The sequence below is a fragment of the Petromyzon marinus genome, chromosome 22 (genome assembly GCF_048934315.1).
Source record: "Petromyzon marinus isolate PM22_M1 ecotype Great Lakes invasive population chromosome 22, UKy_Petmar_22M1.pri1.0, whole genome shotgun sequence".
Lineage (NCBI taxonomy): Eukaryota > Metazoa > Chordata > Hyperoartia > Petromyzontiformes > Petromyzontidae > Petromyzon > Petromyzon marinus.
Genome location: NC_133688.1, coordinates 9,015,037 through 9,030,101, shown reverse-complemented (window position 1 = coordinate 9,030,101; position 15,065 = coordinate 9,015,037). Strand labels below are relative to the sequence as shown.

At 44.8% G+C, this 15,065-nt stretch overlaps 1 protein-coding gene across 6 annotated transcripts in view; it reads right to left on the bottom strand.

Moving 5' to 3' along the window:
* Positions 1-15,065, bottom strand: part of LOC116944795 (ras GTPase-activating protein nGAP-like) — a 641,297-nt gene that overhangs the window by 37,104 nt on the left and 589,128 nt on the right. For all 6 annotated transcript variants that reach the window (XM_032958521.2, XM_032958519.2, XM_032958520.2 and 3 more), the window contains 2 exons: positions 3,284-3,428; positions 1,485-1,629 (listed from right to left, as the gene is read on the bottom strand). In XM_032958521.2, coding sequence (XP_032814412.2) covers positions 1,485-1,629; positions 3,284-3,428 — 290 coding nt within the window. The remainder of the gene's footprint in view (positions 1-1,484; positions 1,630-3,283; positions 3,429-15,065) is intronic.

Genomic DNA, 15,065 nt, shown 5'->3' with positions numbered 1-15,065 from the left:
GCTAGCGGTGATCTCTCAGTCACCATACATACAATGCAGCTTGGCTAGCGGTGATCTCTCAGTCACCACACACAGAGCAGCTTGGCTAGCGGTGATCTCTCAGTCACCACACACACAGCAGCTTGGCTAGCGGTGATCTCACAGTCACCACACACAGCAGCTTGGCTAGCGGTGATCTCTCAGTCACCACACACACACCAGCTTGGCTAGTGGTGATCTCACAGTCACCACACACACACCAGCTTGGCTAGCGGTGATCTCACAGTCACCACACACACAGCAGCTTGGCTAGCGGTGACCTCTCAGTCACCACACACACAGCAGCTTGGCTAGCGGTGATCTCTCAGTCACCACACACACAGCAGCTTGGCTAGCTGCCGCAGCATCAGTGATGAGTGATATCCGAACTAACCTCGCCGATTTCGCGACCAATATTATCCATAATAAAGGTATTTTGGGTGAGATCATGTGAACATAAACGTGTCGAAACGTCGTACTGAAATTGTAAATGTTGTGGGTTCACTCTCCGACACACCGGTGTGCTGAACTAGTAACTAATTGGCACGTTTAGTTTACCTGATAAACAATACAAATAGGCTGTGTTGAGTGGTTGTGGGTTTAATGACACATTTATATTCACGCGATCTTACCCAGCTGTATTATTATGAATTGCAGTGGTTTACAGAGTGGTTAACACGGTGGATAAAGCACTGCACAATCTGCCCAAGAAACTATTTAATTCCATTGGGTTGGTAATTGGTAATTCTGTATAATTTAGCCTGGGTTTCTCACAGCTCGACGCAACCTAAACGAGCTCCCAATGCAATAAGTTAGCAGAAGTACCGAGGGAGACAAAGGCAGCGGGTAAGATGCATACACAGTGCTGGCAATACCGCTGTGTGAACCTCAATAAGAGGCTCAATAACATAACTAGCTCTGTCAGCTCATGACGCTAAACGTGGAAAGGTAGTCTTTCATCTCTATCCCAGTCTGTGCTTGGGCAGACGTATACACTAAATATGCATAAGTATTAGGCTATATAAATTCTTCAATGGTTGAATGTGTAAATGTGTTCCTATATAAATAACTGTGTTTATACGCAACTTTGAACATTCATTGCGTGTGTGTGCGTATATACCGCGCAAGCTTCTGCGTGGGGGCCAGTGCCATGCATGTGCCCTGCGTGCCGGCGAGCAGCGCGCACAGCCCTCCGACGTGTTTGCGCGGTGCCACGTGTCGCTCAGCTCCCCAGCGCGTGCAGCGAAACTTTGGACGTCGCGCCGAACAAACAAACACGCGGTACGAGTTTAAAGCACCGCAGGGGGAGCTACGTCGCACCCCCTGGGGAACCATGGTACGCTGGGTCTGTACCCGGCCGCCGTGCGCTACGCCACAGCCTCTGCCGATTCCTCGTGCCAACGGCTGGTCGTGTGGTGGAGAGGGACGTGTGGTGGAGAGGGATGGCGAGCGTGCGCGTCTGGTACCAGCAGGAGGAGAGGATCTTGCAGAAGGCCAGCTCGCAGCACATGCGCAGGTTGTTGCGGTGGTCAGCCAGCTCTGCGGACGAGCACTTGCTCAGCTCCACCTCGCAGTTCTCGTCAGAGTCGTAGAGCGCTCGCACGAACTCGCCTTCAACGACAAAAGCACGGGCACGCATGCAGCACGGCGTGCAACTTTAGCCCGGAGGCGACGTCGCGTCTCTGAAGGGGAACTGCTGCTCTCGCAGATTTTGTATTTTTCTTTGACCTTCAAAAACAGAGCCAACTTACGTAACGCACATTGCTCATCTCCGGGTGGGGAGAGGGGGGAAAGTGCTGGGAGTCGTGTTGACAGAAGAGGTTAATATTAGCTTGGCTTAAAATTTTCACTCTTTGCGCAGCGTCAGCTATATTCGCACAAAACATCAGAAGCATTGTGGTGTGCTTTTAAACAAGTGCCCTCATACTTACATACATATATATGTACTTGATTATCGCTCTGGGACTTGGGCTTGTTCAATTCAAATGATATAATTCTGACTGCACCAATTATGAATTCTCGATTATCCTTCCAGACAGATGATGTGGCAAGGCCATGAGCAATGGCGTTGATAAGCACAAGTCAGTTTCAACGTCTACGAACTCGGCAGAAGCTAAAAATAATGTACAATTAAAAATGAGAAATAGCTGAAAACACTTTCCGTCTCGGAATAAACTTTTTTTGTCCATTTGCTGTGCAAGCAGCAGCAAACGCCGAATGTAAGATATGCCTGCTCTATTGTAAATGGCACCATATTTTAAGATATGCCTGCACTATTGTAAATGGCACCATATTGTAAGATATGCCTGCTCTATTGAAAATGGCACCATATTGTAGATATGCCTGCTCTATTGAAAATGGCACCATATTGTAGATATGCCTGCACTATTGTAAATGGCACCATATTGTATTTATGCCTGCACTATTGTAAATGGCACTATATTGTAAGATATGCCTGCTCTATTGAAAATGGCACCGTATTGTAAGATATGCCTGCTCCATTGTAAATGGCACCATATTGTAGATATGCCTGCTCCATTGTAAATGGCACCATATTGTAAGATATGCATGCATTATTGTAAATGACACCATATTGTAAGATATGCCTGCTTTATTGAAAATGGCACCATATTGTAAGATATGCCTGCCCTATTGTAAATGGTACCATATTGTAGATATGCCTGCTCTATTGAAAATGGCACCATATTGTAAGATATGCCTGCGTCATTGTAAATGGCACCATATTGTAAGATATGCCTGCTCTATTGAAAATGGCACCATATTGTAAGATATGCCTGCTCCATTGTAAATGGCACCATATTGTAAGATATGCTTTGGACAGAACGGTTGAATCCTGTTTTGTACGCGGACAAGTGAACCGATAACTCTCAGAATCAACAGAAACATAATTTGAACACTCATTTCTTTAGAATATCTTTTTGTGCTTAGTTTGGTATCTTCCCCTGCACCTCTGATTAGCACGGTTGGCTACGTATGGTGCGAAAGAAGTTTCATCATACATAGATACATCTTTACCCCTATTACATGTAGACGAACGAGAAAAAGCTTTCTCGCCTGAGCTAAGCACATGTTGCATTATCCGCGTTTGTGTTCACCCCTGCGAGCCCACGATTACCCCGGACAACTGAGAGTTGAATATTTACGGCAACTACGGGCGAGTCTCGCGTAACGACTCCCCCAGTAGGCTGGGAGCGGAAGAGCAGGCACAGGTGGTGCGCGGTGACGACTGAGGGTTGGAACATACCGAGGGCGTCGTGCAGGTACCACTGGCCCACCATCTTGAGGTACTCCTCGATGGCCTTGGTGGCGAGTGTGTTCTCCCGGAAGAGCAGATGCTCGTTCTCACTGCACCGCGTCACCTCCGCGATCACCAGCTCGGCCAGAAACTCCTGCGCGCATCGCACGGCACAAGCGTTACGCCTTGGGGGGGTGTGGGGCGGGAGGGGGGGGGGGGGTGTGGCGGCGCGTGAATTCAGCTCCAGGGCAATACCACCGTTGGGAGCCTGACGGATGTACGCCAGCACCTCGGGACAATGTTAACTACCGCCCCTGGTATACAGGAGGTCGTGCGTTCGATCCCGACCCTGATGCCTGCTGTATATTTGGGGTTGGCGTGTCTCTTTCCCTGTGGTCGTGTGAATTTTTCTCCGGGTCCTCCGGTTTTTCCCTCCACATCTTGAATCAACGTGAGTTTAGAGTGTTTGGCTGCTGTAAATTTCCATTTGATAAACCACTTCGTTCAGCGATCATTTGTGGCCATGTCGCTTATGAAAAAGAGCTATATAGCTCAGTGGGCTTTATCTGGTAAAATAAAAATGGTTTAGTTTAGTCTAGTTAATACAGTCGAAGCCGCATATAAGCACACCCAATATAAACACAGTTCCGGTGTAAGCAACACATCCTTACATTACATTGGTGAGGTGTAGGCGAAATAAACTTACAATACAAGCATACTCCCGATATAAGCACACTTGGAATTGTTCCCAAGGTGTGCTTACATCAGGCTTCTACTGTCACGACGTGGTGGAGTGGTAGCGCAGTGATTAGCACTTGATGCTCGTTACCAAGGAAAGCAAAACTCGTTTACAGCCAGGTCCTGATAGGGTTTCACAGCTGCCGGCGATGTTGCTGCTGCTATGTGTAATCTCAACCAAGTTTATTTCAGATAATCTTTGCAAAACTATTAAATCAAAGTATTTTTTTAGTTTACAAAAGAAGGGCCCTACAGAGCTATATAGCTCTTTTTCAGAAGTGACTTAGCCCAAATACCCTAAATGCATGTTTCTAAATGTGGAGGGAAAAACAGGAGGAACCCGGAGAAAAAACCCTCAACCACAGGCAGACCATGCCACCTACAAATATACAGGCGTCAGGGTCGTGGTCGAACCCATGCACTCCTGCATACAAGGAGAGGTAGTTAACATCTCGCCACGGTGACACCCCATGGGATGTTTGGCCAACGCCAGTTATTTTGTTTGGGTAAAAATTTGTTTGAGCTATGGGAGGAAACCAGAGAACGTGGGGGAATCCCATGCAGAACAGAGCGGGAACATACAAACTCCACGCAAAAGTTAGGAATCAAACCCAGGCGCATCTTGCTGTGAGGCTCAAGTGTTACAACTTGTGCTACCCTGTGCTGCCATCAATCTCAGCATGTTGCACCCAACGCAAATTCTGGATCGCAGGCATTGGTGCCACAACACTCTACAATTGTAACGATCAACGGTGCTCACTGACAACGCCGATGATGCAGATTATATTATTTAACATTCAGGGCAGCATGGCATCTAAAGTTAGTGGTGGGACAGGGGATAGGGGAGCAACTTATTTTTATTATTGAAACCCATGCATCGGTTCTCCGAACACAACACGCTCGGTTGTGCTTGGTACACCCCGCGTAGAAATAACAATCACACACGGGTACACACGGCATGGGAAAACACACACGACGTAGTAGTGCTGCAGAAAATGTGATCTGGTAGGTCAGCGAAAATATAACCTAATGAGTCTCATTGTGAGATAGGGTATTGAATTTCAATAGCATTAGGAATGTGTGAATTTTGCCCAAGACATCAGAATGCTTCACAGCAAAAGAAAAACGATCAAAATTCCGATGAACAAAAATCACCCTGAATGCACCCGGATCTCATCAAATCTTGGAAGCCACGCAGGGTTAAGCCTAATTTGTAACCGGACGGGACACTGCTCGCAAATGACAGGTTCTGTAGGGTTCGGACTGCAAGGTGGCCAGGAGGTAACACTACAGAAAGAGATTCTTGAAATCTATCTGTGCAGATGAGAATGTTACATGCTCGCTTCTGTGGGTCCTCTCCGGGCACTCCGGTCTCCCGCCACATGCCAAGCACTCCGCTGCATCGTCAAATCACAATACGGTGGCTGGGGAAGGCCTTCAACTAGCAGTGGATTGATGAAAAGTCAGAATAGGTTTTACCATTTCTAGCAATAAAACAGGAGGTGTTAAGATGTTCAAACACCAAATAGAAACCTATTACAAGGGATCAAGTTGGCATTAATGGCATCAAGTCTGCAGCCTTGATGCCTTGAAAAGGGTATAATCTATTTGGTGTTTGAATATCTTCACACCTCCTGTTTCATTGCCAGGAAGGGAAAAGGCCATTCTTATTTTTCATCATTTTGGATACTGGCAAAAAAAAGGTACCGTAGATATAGCAGCGGACAGATCGTGGCTGTTGATGATGCCACGTGTTCACTATTGTAACTGGCCAAACATCCCAAGCGAACCCTCCTTGAAAGAGTCTTGAGACTCACGTAAGCTTACCTGCATAACTTATTTAATTAGTAATATTACAACAAATAAGATAAGTACCCACGATATAGGCACATAAAAATACATATGCCTTCATTATCAGGTCTCGAGAGAAACACCAAAAGGCCCAATTAACGTCGTGCATCTAAACAATGTGTAGCTCTCCGAATGCACTAATGCAGAGCTGTGCATTTTGTCCGGTTAAACGAAGATGTTTGGGGCCCGTTGCAAAGGATACAGAGTTGAATTTATTTCGCGCTTAAATACAACTGCTTCTCAAGACGCTTTTACAAAGGCCGCAGAAATAATCACAGCTTCAGCGGGGCAACAGTGCGAGGAGAGCGTGGACGTAACGATGCAACGGAATAGGGCCCGGGAGACAGGGACCGAAAAAAGAGGGGGGTGAAACCCCCTCGGGAGACGAAGCGAGAGCAGAATAGTAGAGGGAAAGTATCAATGCACATCGCCCGCCTGCATGTTATTTGATTTCAAGGTTATTCGGTTATACCCCCCCCCCCCCACCATTTGTTTAAATGTCTATCCTCTCCCCGACGTGATGTCCACACATTGTTGGGGCATGCAGGGCTCCTTTCCAAGTCTTTCAATACCCACCCCCGTCTTTTATATACGGTTCAGTTGCGTCGAGACTGTTGCTCGCAAATTTTTGTCACACCGGGTTGTGCGAGTCTTGCACCGTGCCCTAACGTGCCCGCGTTTTATTACGATAAAAGCAACAACAAAAATGTAAACCCAAAGCAATAGAAATGGGGGTGGGAAGACAACGCGGTGGGGGGGGGGTTGAATGGAAACACGACAAAGTGCGGGCTAGCTGCAGCAGCAAAACACACCGCCGAGTCGCCAGGAAAGTCCTGGTGCATAAGGGAAACTCATTATTTGGTGAAAATTGCATTCTCAATGATGGAGCACACACAACAAATGCTCATTGTGCTTCGCCAAATAATGCCATGGGCTTAAAAGGAAAAGAAAATAACACTATAGGTAATCGGTGACGTCTCGGGCGATGGCCCTTCCTCATAGCGAGAGAGCGATTGTACACATTAGGAGGCATTGTTAGTGACGAATGTGTTGTGTTTTTGGTATACAGAGGATCTGATCGTCACTGCCAGTCCACCATCCACAAGACCACCTCAGAAAATGGCATCTTCTGCATCCGCATACTCAATCTCTCACTGGATGAGAAACAATCTCTGATGTGATTATGCTTTTCAGAGTCAATGGCAACCGAATAACTCGGTGGTCATACTGAGAGGCGTGTGTGCATGAGAAGCACAGAAAATATTTTTTTATTGAAGTGTGCACATGCTGAAGACATAGACGCACGGCAGACTAAAGCTGCCTTTGGTGTCCGGCTACTGCCACGGTGGCTAGGGAATGTTAATTACATCGCCTGGTATACAGGAGGTCGTGGGTTTGATCCCACCCCTGACGCCTGCTGTATATTTGGAGTTTGCATGTCTCCCCGTGATTGTGTGGATTCTTCTCCGGGTCCTCGGGTTTTAGAATCGACATGCCTTGAGTATTTGGCTGCTGTAAATTTCCACATGATAAGCCACTTCGTTGAGCTCTCATTTGTGGCCAGGTCGCTTCTGGAAGAGAGCTATATAACTCAGTGGGCCTTTCCTGGCAGAGGCAGGTGATCGAATAGTCCTCCCCACATGTCAGGGGAAGATATTTGTGAATAATGGATTCTCATGAAACCAACTCCGCACACCGTGGGACCTCAGCGCCTCGGACAAGTTCAAAGATGAGTGCATTCAGTGATGTCACTCGCTGCTCTCAATTATTCATGGCCACTGATAGCACAGCAACGCGTGTTCAGATTTCAATTGAATTTTGCATGCATGTCAGGAATGTCAATAATTGTTCTTTTTTTTCATGTAGCAGTCACTTCTTGCAGTGTGACATTATATAGTGTTTCTATACCACGTCACTGGAATCCTACCACAAACACACTTTATAACTGTTCAAGGGCACTGAGGTTTGGAGGATGTAATTCAAGTTATACAGCATCCCGCTAGTCCGAATTCTTTGAGAATAAATTACTTCAGGGACCGGCAACCATTTTCGTTGACTGTCCATTTAAAAAAAAGTTTGTCAACACTGCCTAAAAGTAAGAGCACAGAAGGGGCGCCCTTCTTGACAGCACACAAAGAGGCAAGAGGGGTTGAGGGCGGAGCACACACCAGTGATGTGTGTGTGTCATTGTCGGTCAATGGGGAAAAACAGTGCTTGCCAAGTGTAGCTCAAGTGTTGTGCATGTATTGTGGTCACTTTTGATTGTGCAAACTATGATCGAGATGGCAGATACAAGTTGGCTGCAAGTTTAAGTATTATAATTCTACTAATAATAAATATTCCACCCCTGACAGTTTGAGAGGTATTTTTGATTAGTAATATTTTGGATTAATAGGCATTTTATTCATTGTTGAACTCAATTTTTTCATTAACCAAGTGATCAGCACCAATGTCCGTTCACAAAGATTCCATTTTCATAAGTAACGTGACACCCTCTGTGAAATTTCAATTAACTCATGGCAGTATTGTGGATAATTGGAGTGATGTGATTTATTCAAACACTGTAAACGCATTAAATTCCTCAGCCCTTTTTTCTTGTTAACTGTCACAGTTGCCCATTGATGGATTTCTTTATAAATAAACTAAAAATCGAATTTACAAAGACCAAAAACCATATAATAATTGGGTTTTCTCCCTTTTTTCTGGCAACAAAACTGAAACCTTTTTACGAGGATTCATGTCTGCATTAACCACAATACCTGCAGTCAAAATGCAAACAAAAAACATACTATGATAATATATGCATTGTCCTTGAAACTGATTGGTCCACACCAAGGGACGGCTTTCTTTTGAGCCTCGACCCAATTGGTGCTCGACCAGAGAACGCCAAAAGGCGTACAGCTCAAAGACAATGCACTATCAAAGTAATGAGGGCTCGGGGTGAGCATCTACATCATTAGACCTCCTTTGCCAGTACCAAAATGTAATAATAGGGTTTTCTCCCTTTTTCTGGCAACAAAACTGAAACCTTTTTACAAGGATTCATGTCTGCAGACATGAATCCTTGTAAAAAGGTTTGCAGACCTGAATCCTTGTAAAAAAGTTTCAGTTTTGTTACCAAAAACCATGTTAAGAATTCCAAAGTCACGCATTGTAACAATTCAATACTCTGGTTAATGTCATGATATTACTGCTAAATAAATGGAGCTTACATTTTCAATTCCCATTACAATCCACTTTATTAAACGAAGTGTGCTACTATTGGCCATGGAAGGCCGTACTCTTGCTTTAATATTCAACTAGTCACGATGGTGTCCGTCAAATCCAACATGGTTAAACGTATATTCATTCGGATCTATTTATTACAGAATGGGTCACGAGAGTTTGTTTGGCTTCAAATGAGCCGAGGACAAATGCACATTATCCACAGGCACTTGAACACACGTGCAGCATATACATGGAGAAAACACCACGACAGACATTCACAACAAACACTGACCGAGAGCTGAACAAGGTAGTTATGCCGGCATTTATATTGTTTAAAGTGTTTGTACCATATTGTCACCCTATACCCTTCAATGTGCATTCCCCTGTATACCTCCCGGCCTCAGTCCCTAAATAGAATTTCCGAATCATTCCACACTCATCTTGTCTCAATGAAGACTATCAACATAACCCATCGTAATAACGAAATGAACTACGATTACAAGACATTAATCTAATTTGTGTAAATACCTTGAATCTCACAAAACATTTCCACTTGTTTTCAATTCCTTGCTCATTCATGCGAGAAATCAAAGAAAAAATCTACGACCTGGTGTACACGAGACATTGCTGATCACATGGCACAAAGGAGGTGGCTGACTGTTTTCAGTCTCAAAATTCAATTCAATACTTTTGCATGCAAAACATATGAACACGAAAATAATTTGACACATTTGTCACAAAGCCGGTGTTTGTTAAATAAATAAAAATCATCATGAAGGTATTGTCAACCGATATTGGATGTTTATCCATTTGATGGATGCTGCCAAGGTATAATGGTTAGCACCACGGCCTTGTAATGCAGAGGTCACCCGTTTGATCTCCTGGGGAACGTTCCTTAATCCCGACCGCCTCTCTCCGCCCAGCAAATATAAATGGGTGCCACCGCAGTTCGTCGATGGGCAGGTCCCAAGTGGTGGGGTAAAGTGTGGTCACTCCCACCTCTTCCAAGACACCCTCTAGGGCAGTGGTTCTCAACCCTCTTTGGCTACTGTGACCCCTCTTGTAGAATTTTGTTTCAACCGAGTACCCCCCCCCGACCCCTTGATAAATAAATGTATAAATAAAAGACATCGATATTTTAACCAACTAGCTAGTAACTGCAAGCGACTACAAAAAACATCCAACGGACGCTCTGCACGCGTGGTTACTTTTGTAAACCAAATTGGTTACGATCACTGAGTTTATAAAGGTATTTTATATCGTTTCTAGATTTGAAGCTTTCGTGACTGCAAGGATCCATACTCTTTGGTTCTATTCGGTAACGTCACGTAGGTAAAAAATAAAACAACAAAAATCACGACGTTTCGGCCACAACGTTCACTGAAGCTCTGTCGTCCCGACAGCTCTGTTCCTTCACCTGAAGAAGGCTACTTGTGTTGTGGCCGAAAAGTCGTGATTTTTGTTGTTTTATTTTTTACCTACGTGACTTTACCGAATAGAACCAAAGAGTATTTTATATCGCTCTAGGTTACCACGTGGATTTACACGTTATCCTAGTTATTTTACATTTGGCAGATTCATGCATGATTATTCACCAATGACTCTCATGTACGATATAATTTCACACATTGATAGATCACCTCACGTACCCCCTGGGACATTGCCACATATCCACAGGGGTCGGCGTACCCCCGGTTGAGAACCACTGCTCTAGAGAGGCTCTGGAGAGCTTCCTCCAGTGGAAGTCCTTCCACCAGCAGTTGCACCGGCAAGCAGTTAAAGGCTGCGCCTTTACCTTTAACATTGACCGGTGCATTGTTTACGATGCTCTTTGAATGAATACATGTGAAATGCCATAAAAATGTCAAGAGATGAAACGAACCTCATGGCAACGCAGTTAAGAATCCTTGGAGAATGCCCTGATGTGAACTTTAGCCTCGAAAAGACTAAAATCCCTGTGATGCTGCTTAAATCCAATAGATCTAAGTTACGGCCACGATTTTCCATTGCCGAGAGATATTTAAGTTAGAATTTAATGAGCACATTCCTCGGAAAGCATGACAGATGTTTCAGCATTCACCATAACGCCTCCTCAGAGGATACAACACAACGTTCTTGTTTAATGTCGTGTCCATGAGCAACTATTCCAATGCAATGTTGGTCCTCATCAGAGTAATGTTCATGACAGTGTTGTTAATTCTCTGATGGATGTCTGTGGCTGAATATTAATAAATAAATACACAGCACAACTAATTAGACAAGACTAGTTACTATATTTCCCCAACGTGGAAAATGCTTACGCTTATTCTTTTTCACACCATTGCATGCTCTCAATTGCATATATAATCTATAAATGTGTGCCTAATAGATACTATTGAAATAAAGTGCGTTCCTGTCTCGACATGGAATGTAAGTGCTCTTGGCCAAACATCCCGAATCCTGAAAAATTAACCTCACACTATACAACTGTGATTACACAAATCGTGCTAGCTAGACCGCCAGCACGATTTGTCGGATTGGCTAAGCCATGAGCCTGCCTCTTCCAATAGACGCCCTTCCTGGGCTGACCCAATAGCTCTCTGTGCTCCCGAGCACGCGTTCATCATGCGCCGCCGTGCACTTTCACCTCGGCTGACCCTGGAACCAGTGACGATGTCACGGGGCCAGCACGGTTCAGGGAAAATAAACATAGGCAAGGAGAGCGAGGAAGGGGACGCTGGGAGAAAAGGAACCAGAGAGATGTTGTGAGCAACGGACACAGAGATACATTGGTGAGGCAGAGATGCAAGGAGAGGCATACAGACAAGGATACATACCCAGAGCAAGACAGAGAGCGACAGAGAGAGACACACGGAGAGAGGCAGAATGAGGTAGAGTGATCCCGAGACGAGGTGAGAGATGGAGAAAGTTGAGGTGAGGCATGGAGAAAAAAACTACTGCACTTGCAATCTTAGAGGAGGTAGTGCCTTGGGCTAAAACCTGCGTCAATGGGGGCACTTGCCCAGGCTTCATAATAGACTGCAGCGCCACGCACACTCTTTTTGCAAAAGCATTTTGTTAAAAAGTCTGAGATGGCCATTTTTCTCTATAGGATGACAGAAAAGGATTAGGCTAAGCCAGTGTTCCTAATGCATGGCCGATGCATCTCAATCACAGCCACAGGGATCTCATACCAATCAATAATGTATGCCAAGGCTAATTTGGCTTTTGCCAGACTGTCCCAGTCTGAGCTCTGGTGGCGTTATGAAAAAATGCAAGGAGAAAAAAAAAAGCCTGCTATGGAATAATGCCGCTAAAGTTTGAGCGGGGCAAACGATAAATTTACATGAGCGTGAGCGCGAATGAGACCGCAATGGGTTTAGTTGTGCCGTGGAAATGGTGCTTTTCAATCCTTTTGGCGTGATCTCGGTTGCGACGTGCAGAAATGATGGCGCTCAATATCGGAGGCACGGGAAGCATCCTCTTGCCTGCAAAAATTACTTGAAATAGCTGGGCAACTGTAATGATTTATGTCTTGCGTTGTGGTGACCCAGTTTAAATGCTCAGGCAACCGGTGTGCCTTCTGCTGTGAGGCGGCCAATTAAACGTGACAGTCTAATCCCCAGGGATTGTTTACACGGAGCAGACGCAGCAGCGTGGGTTCCCCGTGCCCAATAGGGACATCATCGTGCTGCATAATCACCCCTCGGTTTCATGCCATAAGCTGGATAAAAATTCAGTTGAGAGGCATTCCCTTCCACACAATAGTCAACACACCTAGCTGTACGAAAATTTATTCAGAATCAGAACGTTTATTTAGGCTGGAGGAATCCGATGAGCTATGAAGCTCTTTTTTCACAGTTGGGGCAGGGCGGTAAAGTGGCACCAATTGTTAGAAATTACAACTATTACTCAGAAATTCACCTGTGCTGTTTTTTTTTTATTAAGACACCAAAGTCTTGCTCCATCATCTCTGTGATGTCCCAACTGGACTCGCAACTAAAAATAAAACTCGGGAGTTGTTAAATGTTTTCTCTGGCATTGATCGCTTTGTTTTCGCCAATGCTGCTCACAGTGTAGGGCTCTACACGTGCCGTGTATTTCTCCTTTTTTCCTTCGCCTCTCGATTGTTGCTCTCCAAATAGCGCCCATGGCACAGGAGAACGCGGACCCAGCCTGAACTTTTAATTCTCACACAATCCCTGCAATCTCCTTTCAACGAGAGATCGCCTGCCATTGAACCGACAAGCTCATTTACGCTGGGAAATTGGGAAGCGAAGCCAAATATAAACGCATGAAGCAGAGCTTACAATTGTGGGGACTCTGTACGCACAACTGCAGATAGAAGCACACAGAACAAGATACACCACGATACAACATGTTCACACCACAGCAAACACGTCATGATAGGTATATGTTTGCTTTGTAAGTATCAATTTGCACAGAACACCCCTGCGCAAATGAGTTGTACGACCTCAAGGGATCATTCAGGTGAAGGATTTGTAATAACATATATGTAACAACCAGTTGTCTTGGAGGTCTAACCAGGATTGATGGGCTGCGCTAACCACCGACAGAGCTTTAAACTGTAATACAGGTTGTTTTTGGGTTAGATCGCGTAAATATTTAAATGTGTCATTAACCCCGCCACCACCAGACACAGACAATTAGTAATGTTTCTCATGTAAACAGAACGTGTCAATTCGTTAATGGTACAGCACACCACTGTGTTGGAGAGCAAAGTACTCGGATTGTAAATGTTGTGGCTTGGCTCTCCAACACACCGGTGGTGCTGTACTATTGACGAATTGGCACGTTCTGTTTACGTGACAAACCTTACTAGTTTGGCTGTGTCGGGTGGTGGCGGGTTTAACGACGCATTTGTATATTGACGCGATCGAACCCAAAAAAAAACCTGCATTACGGATCATACTGGTCGCGAAAGCCTACGTATTAAACAGAGCTTTAAATTAAGGACCTTTGAATATTGACCTTGGACTGAGGTACAATGGCAGGCTGCTGTGAATGATCTCGATGGATTTTTTGCAGTGCACTTTGCGGCAGAGGACAAGAAGGCCTTGCTAATAAATAGAACGGTGCTCTCAGTGGGCCCTTACCCGAAAAGCGACTGCAGGTATTACACTATCAGCTCACGGAAAAAAAAAAACAGGTCCGGTGATAGCCACTGCAATTAATCTCCTGGGCTATTCCGATAGCCCGTGTATATGACAAGTAGTTAGCGTAATTTAAAATGTCATATCCACTATAATCCAGCACTGAAATATATATGTATAAAAATGTAAATCATGAGCTAAACCTTTCGCCGAATCATCTAAAGTAGCAACTCATAAATAAGTTATGCACTGCATAACTGTAAGATAAGCTGTGCAAAGCAAATTATTGTCCCAGTTCTGTATTTAAATTGAAATACTGTACCTCTTTAAAAAAATGTTTTTTTCTGCACAACTGCTTCTTGCTTATTGTTCGACATTTTCCAATTAAATTGCCTGGAAAAGACACAATTGGCTTTTTCTGCACTCTCAATGCCAGCACGCAGGCTGTATGCAAATGGCTCATTGTCTTCGTTCCTCGTTATAATTACACCCCATGCTGCGATTTAAAATGGGGAGTGGAGCATTTAACCACTTGCAAAAATACACTCACGCCAGGCACAGCGAGCAGGGGGATATCGGCATCATGGAGTCAGTATTCCGGTGGAAGACGTCTCGAGAGGCTGCAAGGGCATTATTGGTTCAAAGTTCAGGCCAAATATTCTCGGGAAATACTGAAAAATAAACGCTGGAATCGATCTACGATAGATGACAGATATTAGGAAGCCACTAGAGTTATGCACTTTTAAATCTAGATTGAAAACTCATTTCTTCAGAACTGCTTTTTGTGTTTAGTTTGTTGTCCTTCCCCCCGCACCTCCGGTCGATTTGCACGGTTGTATACGTACGGTGCTAAAGAAGTTCGACATACATACGATAAGACGGAAGAGAAGATACGACTGCCT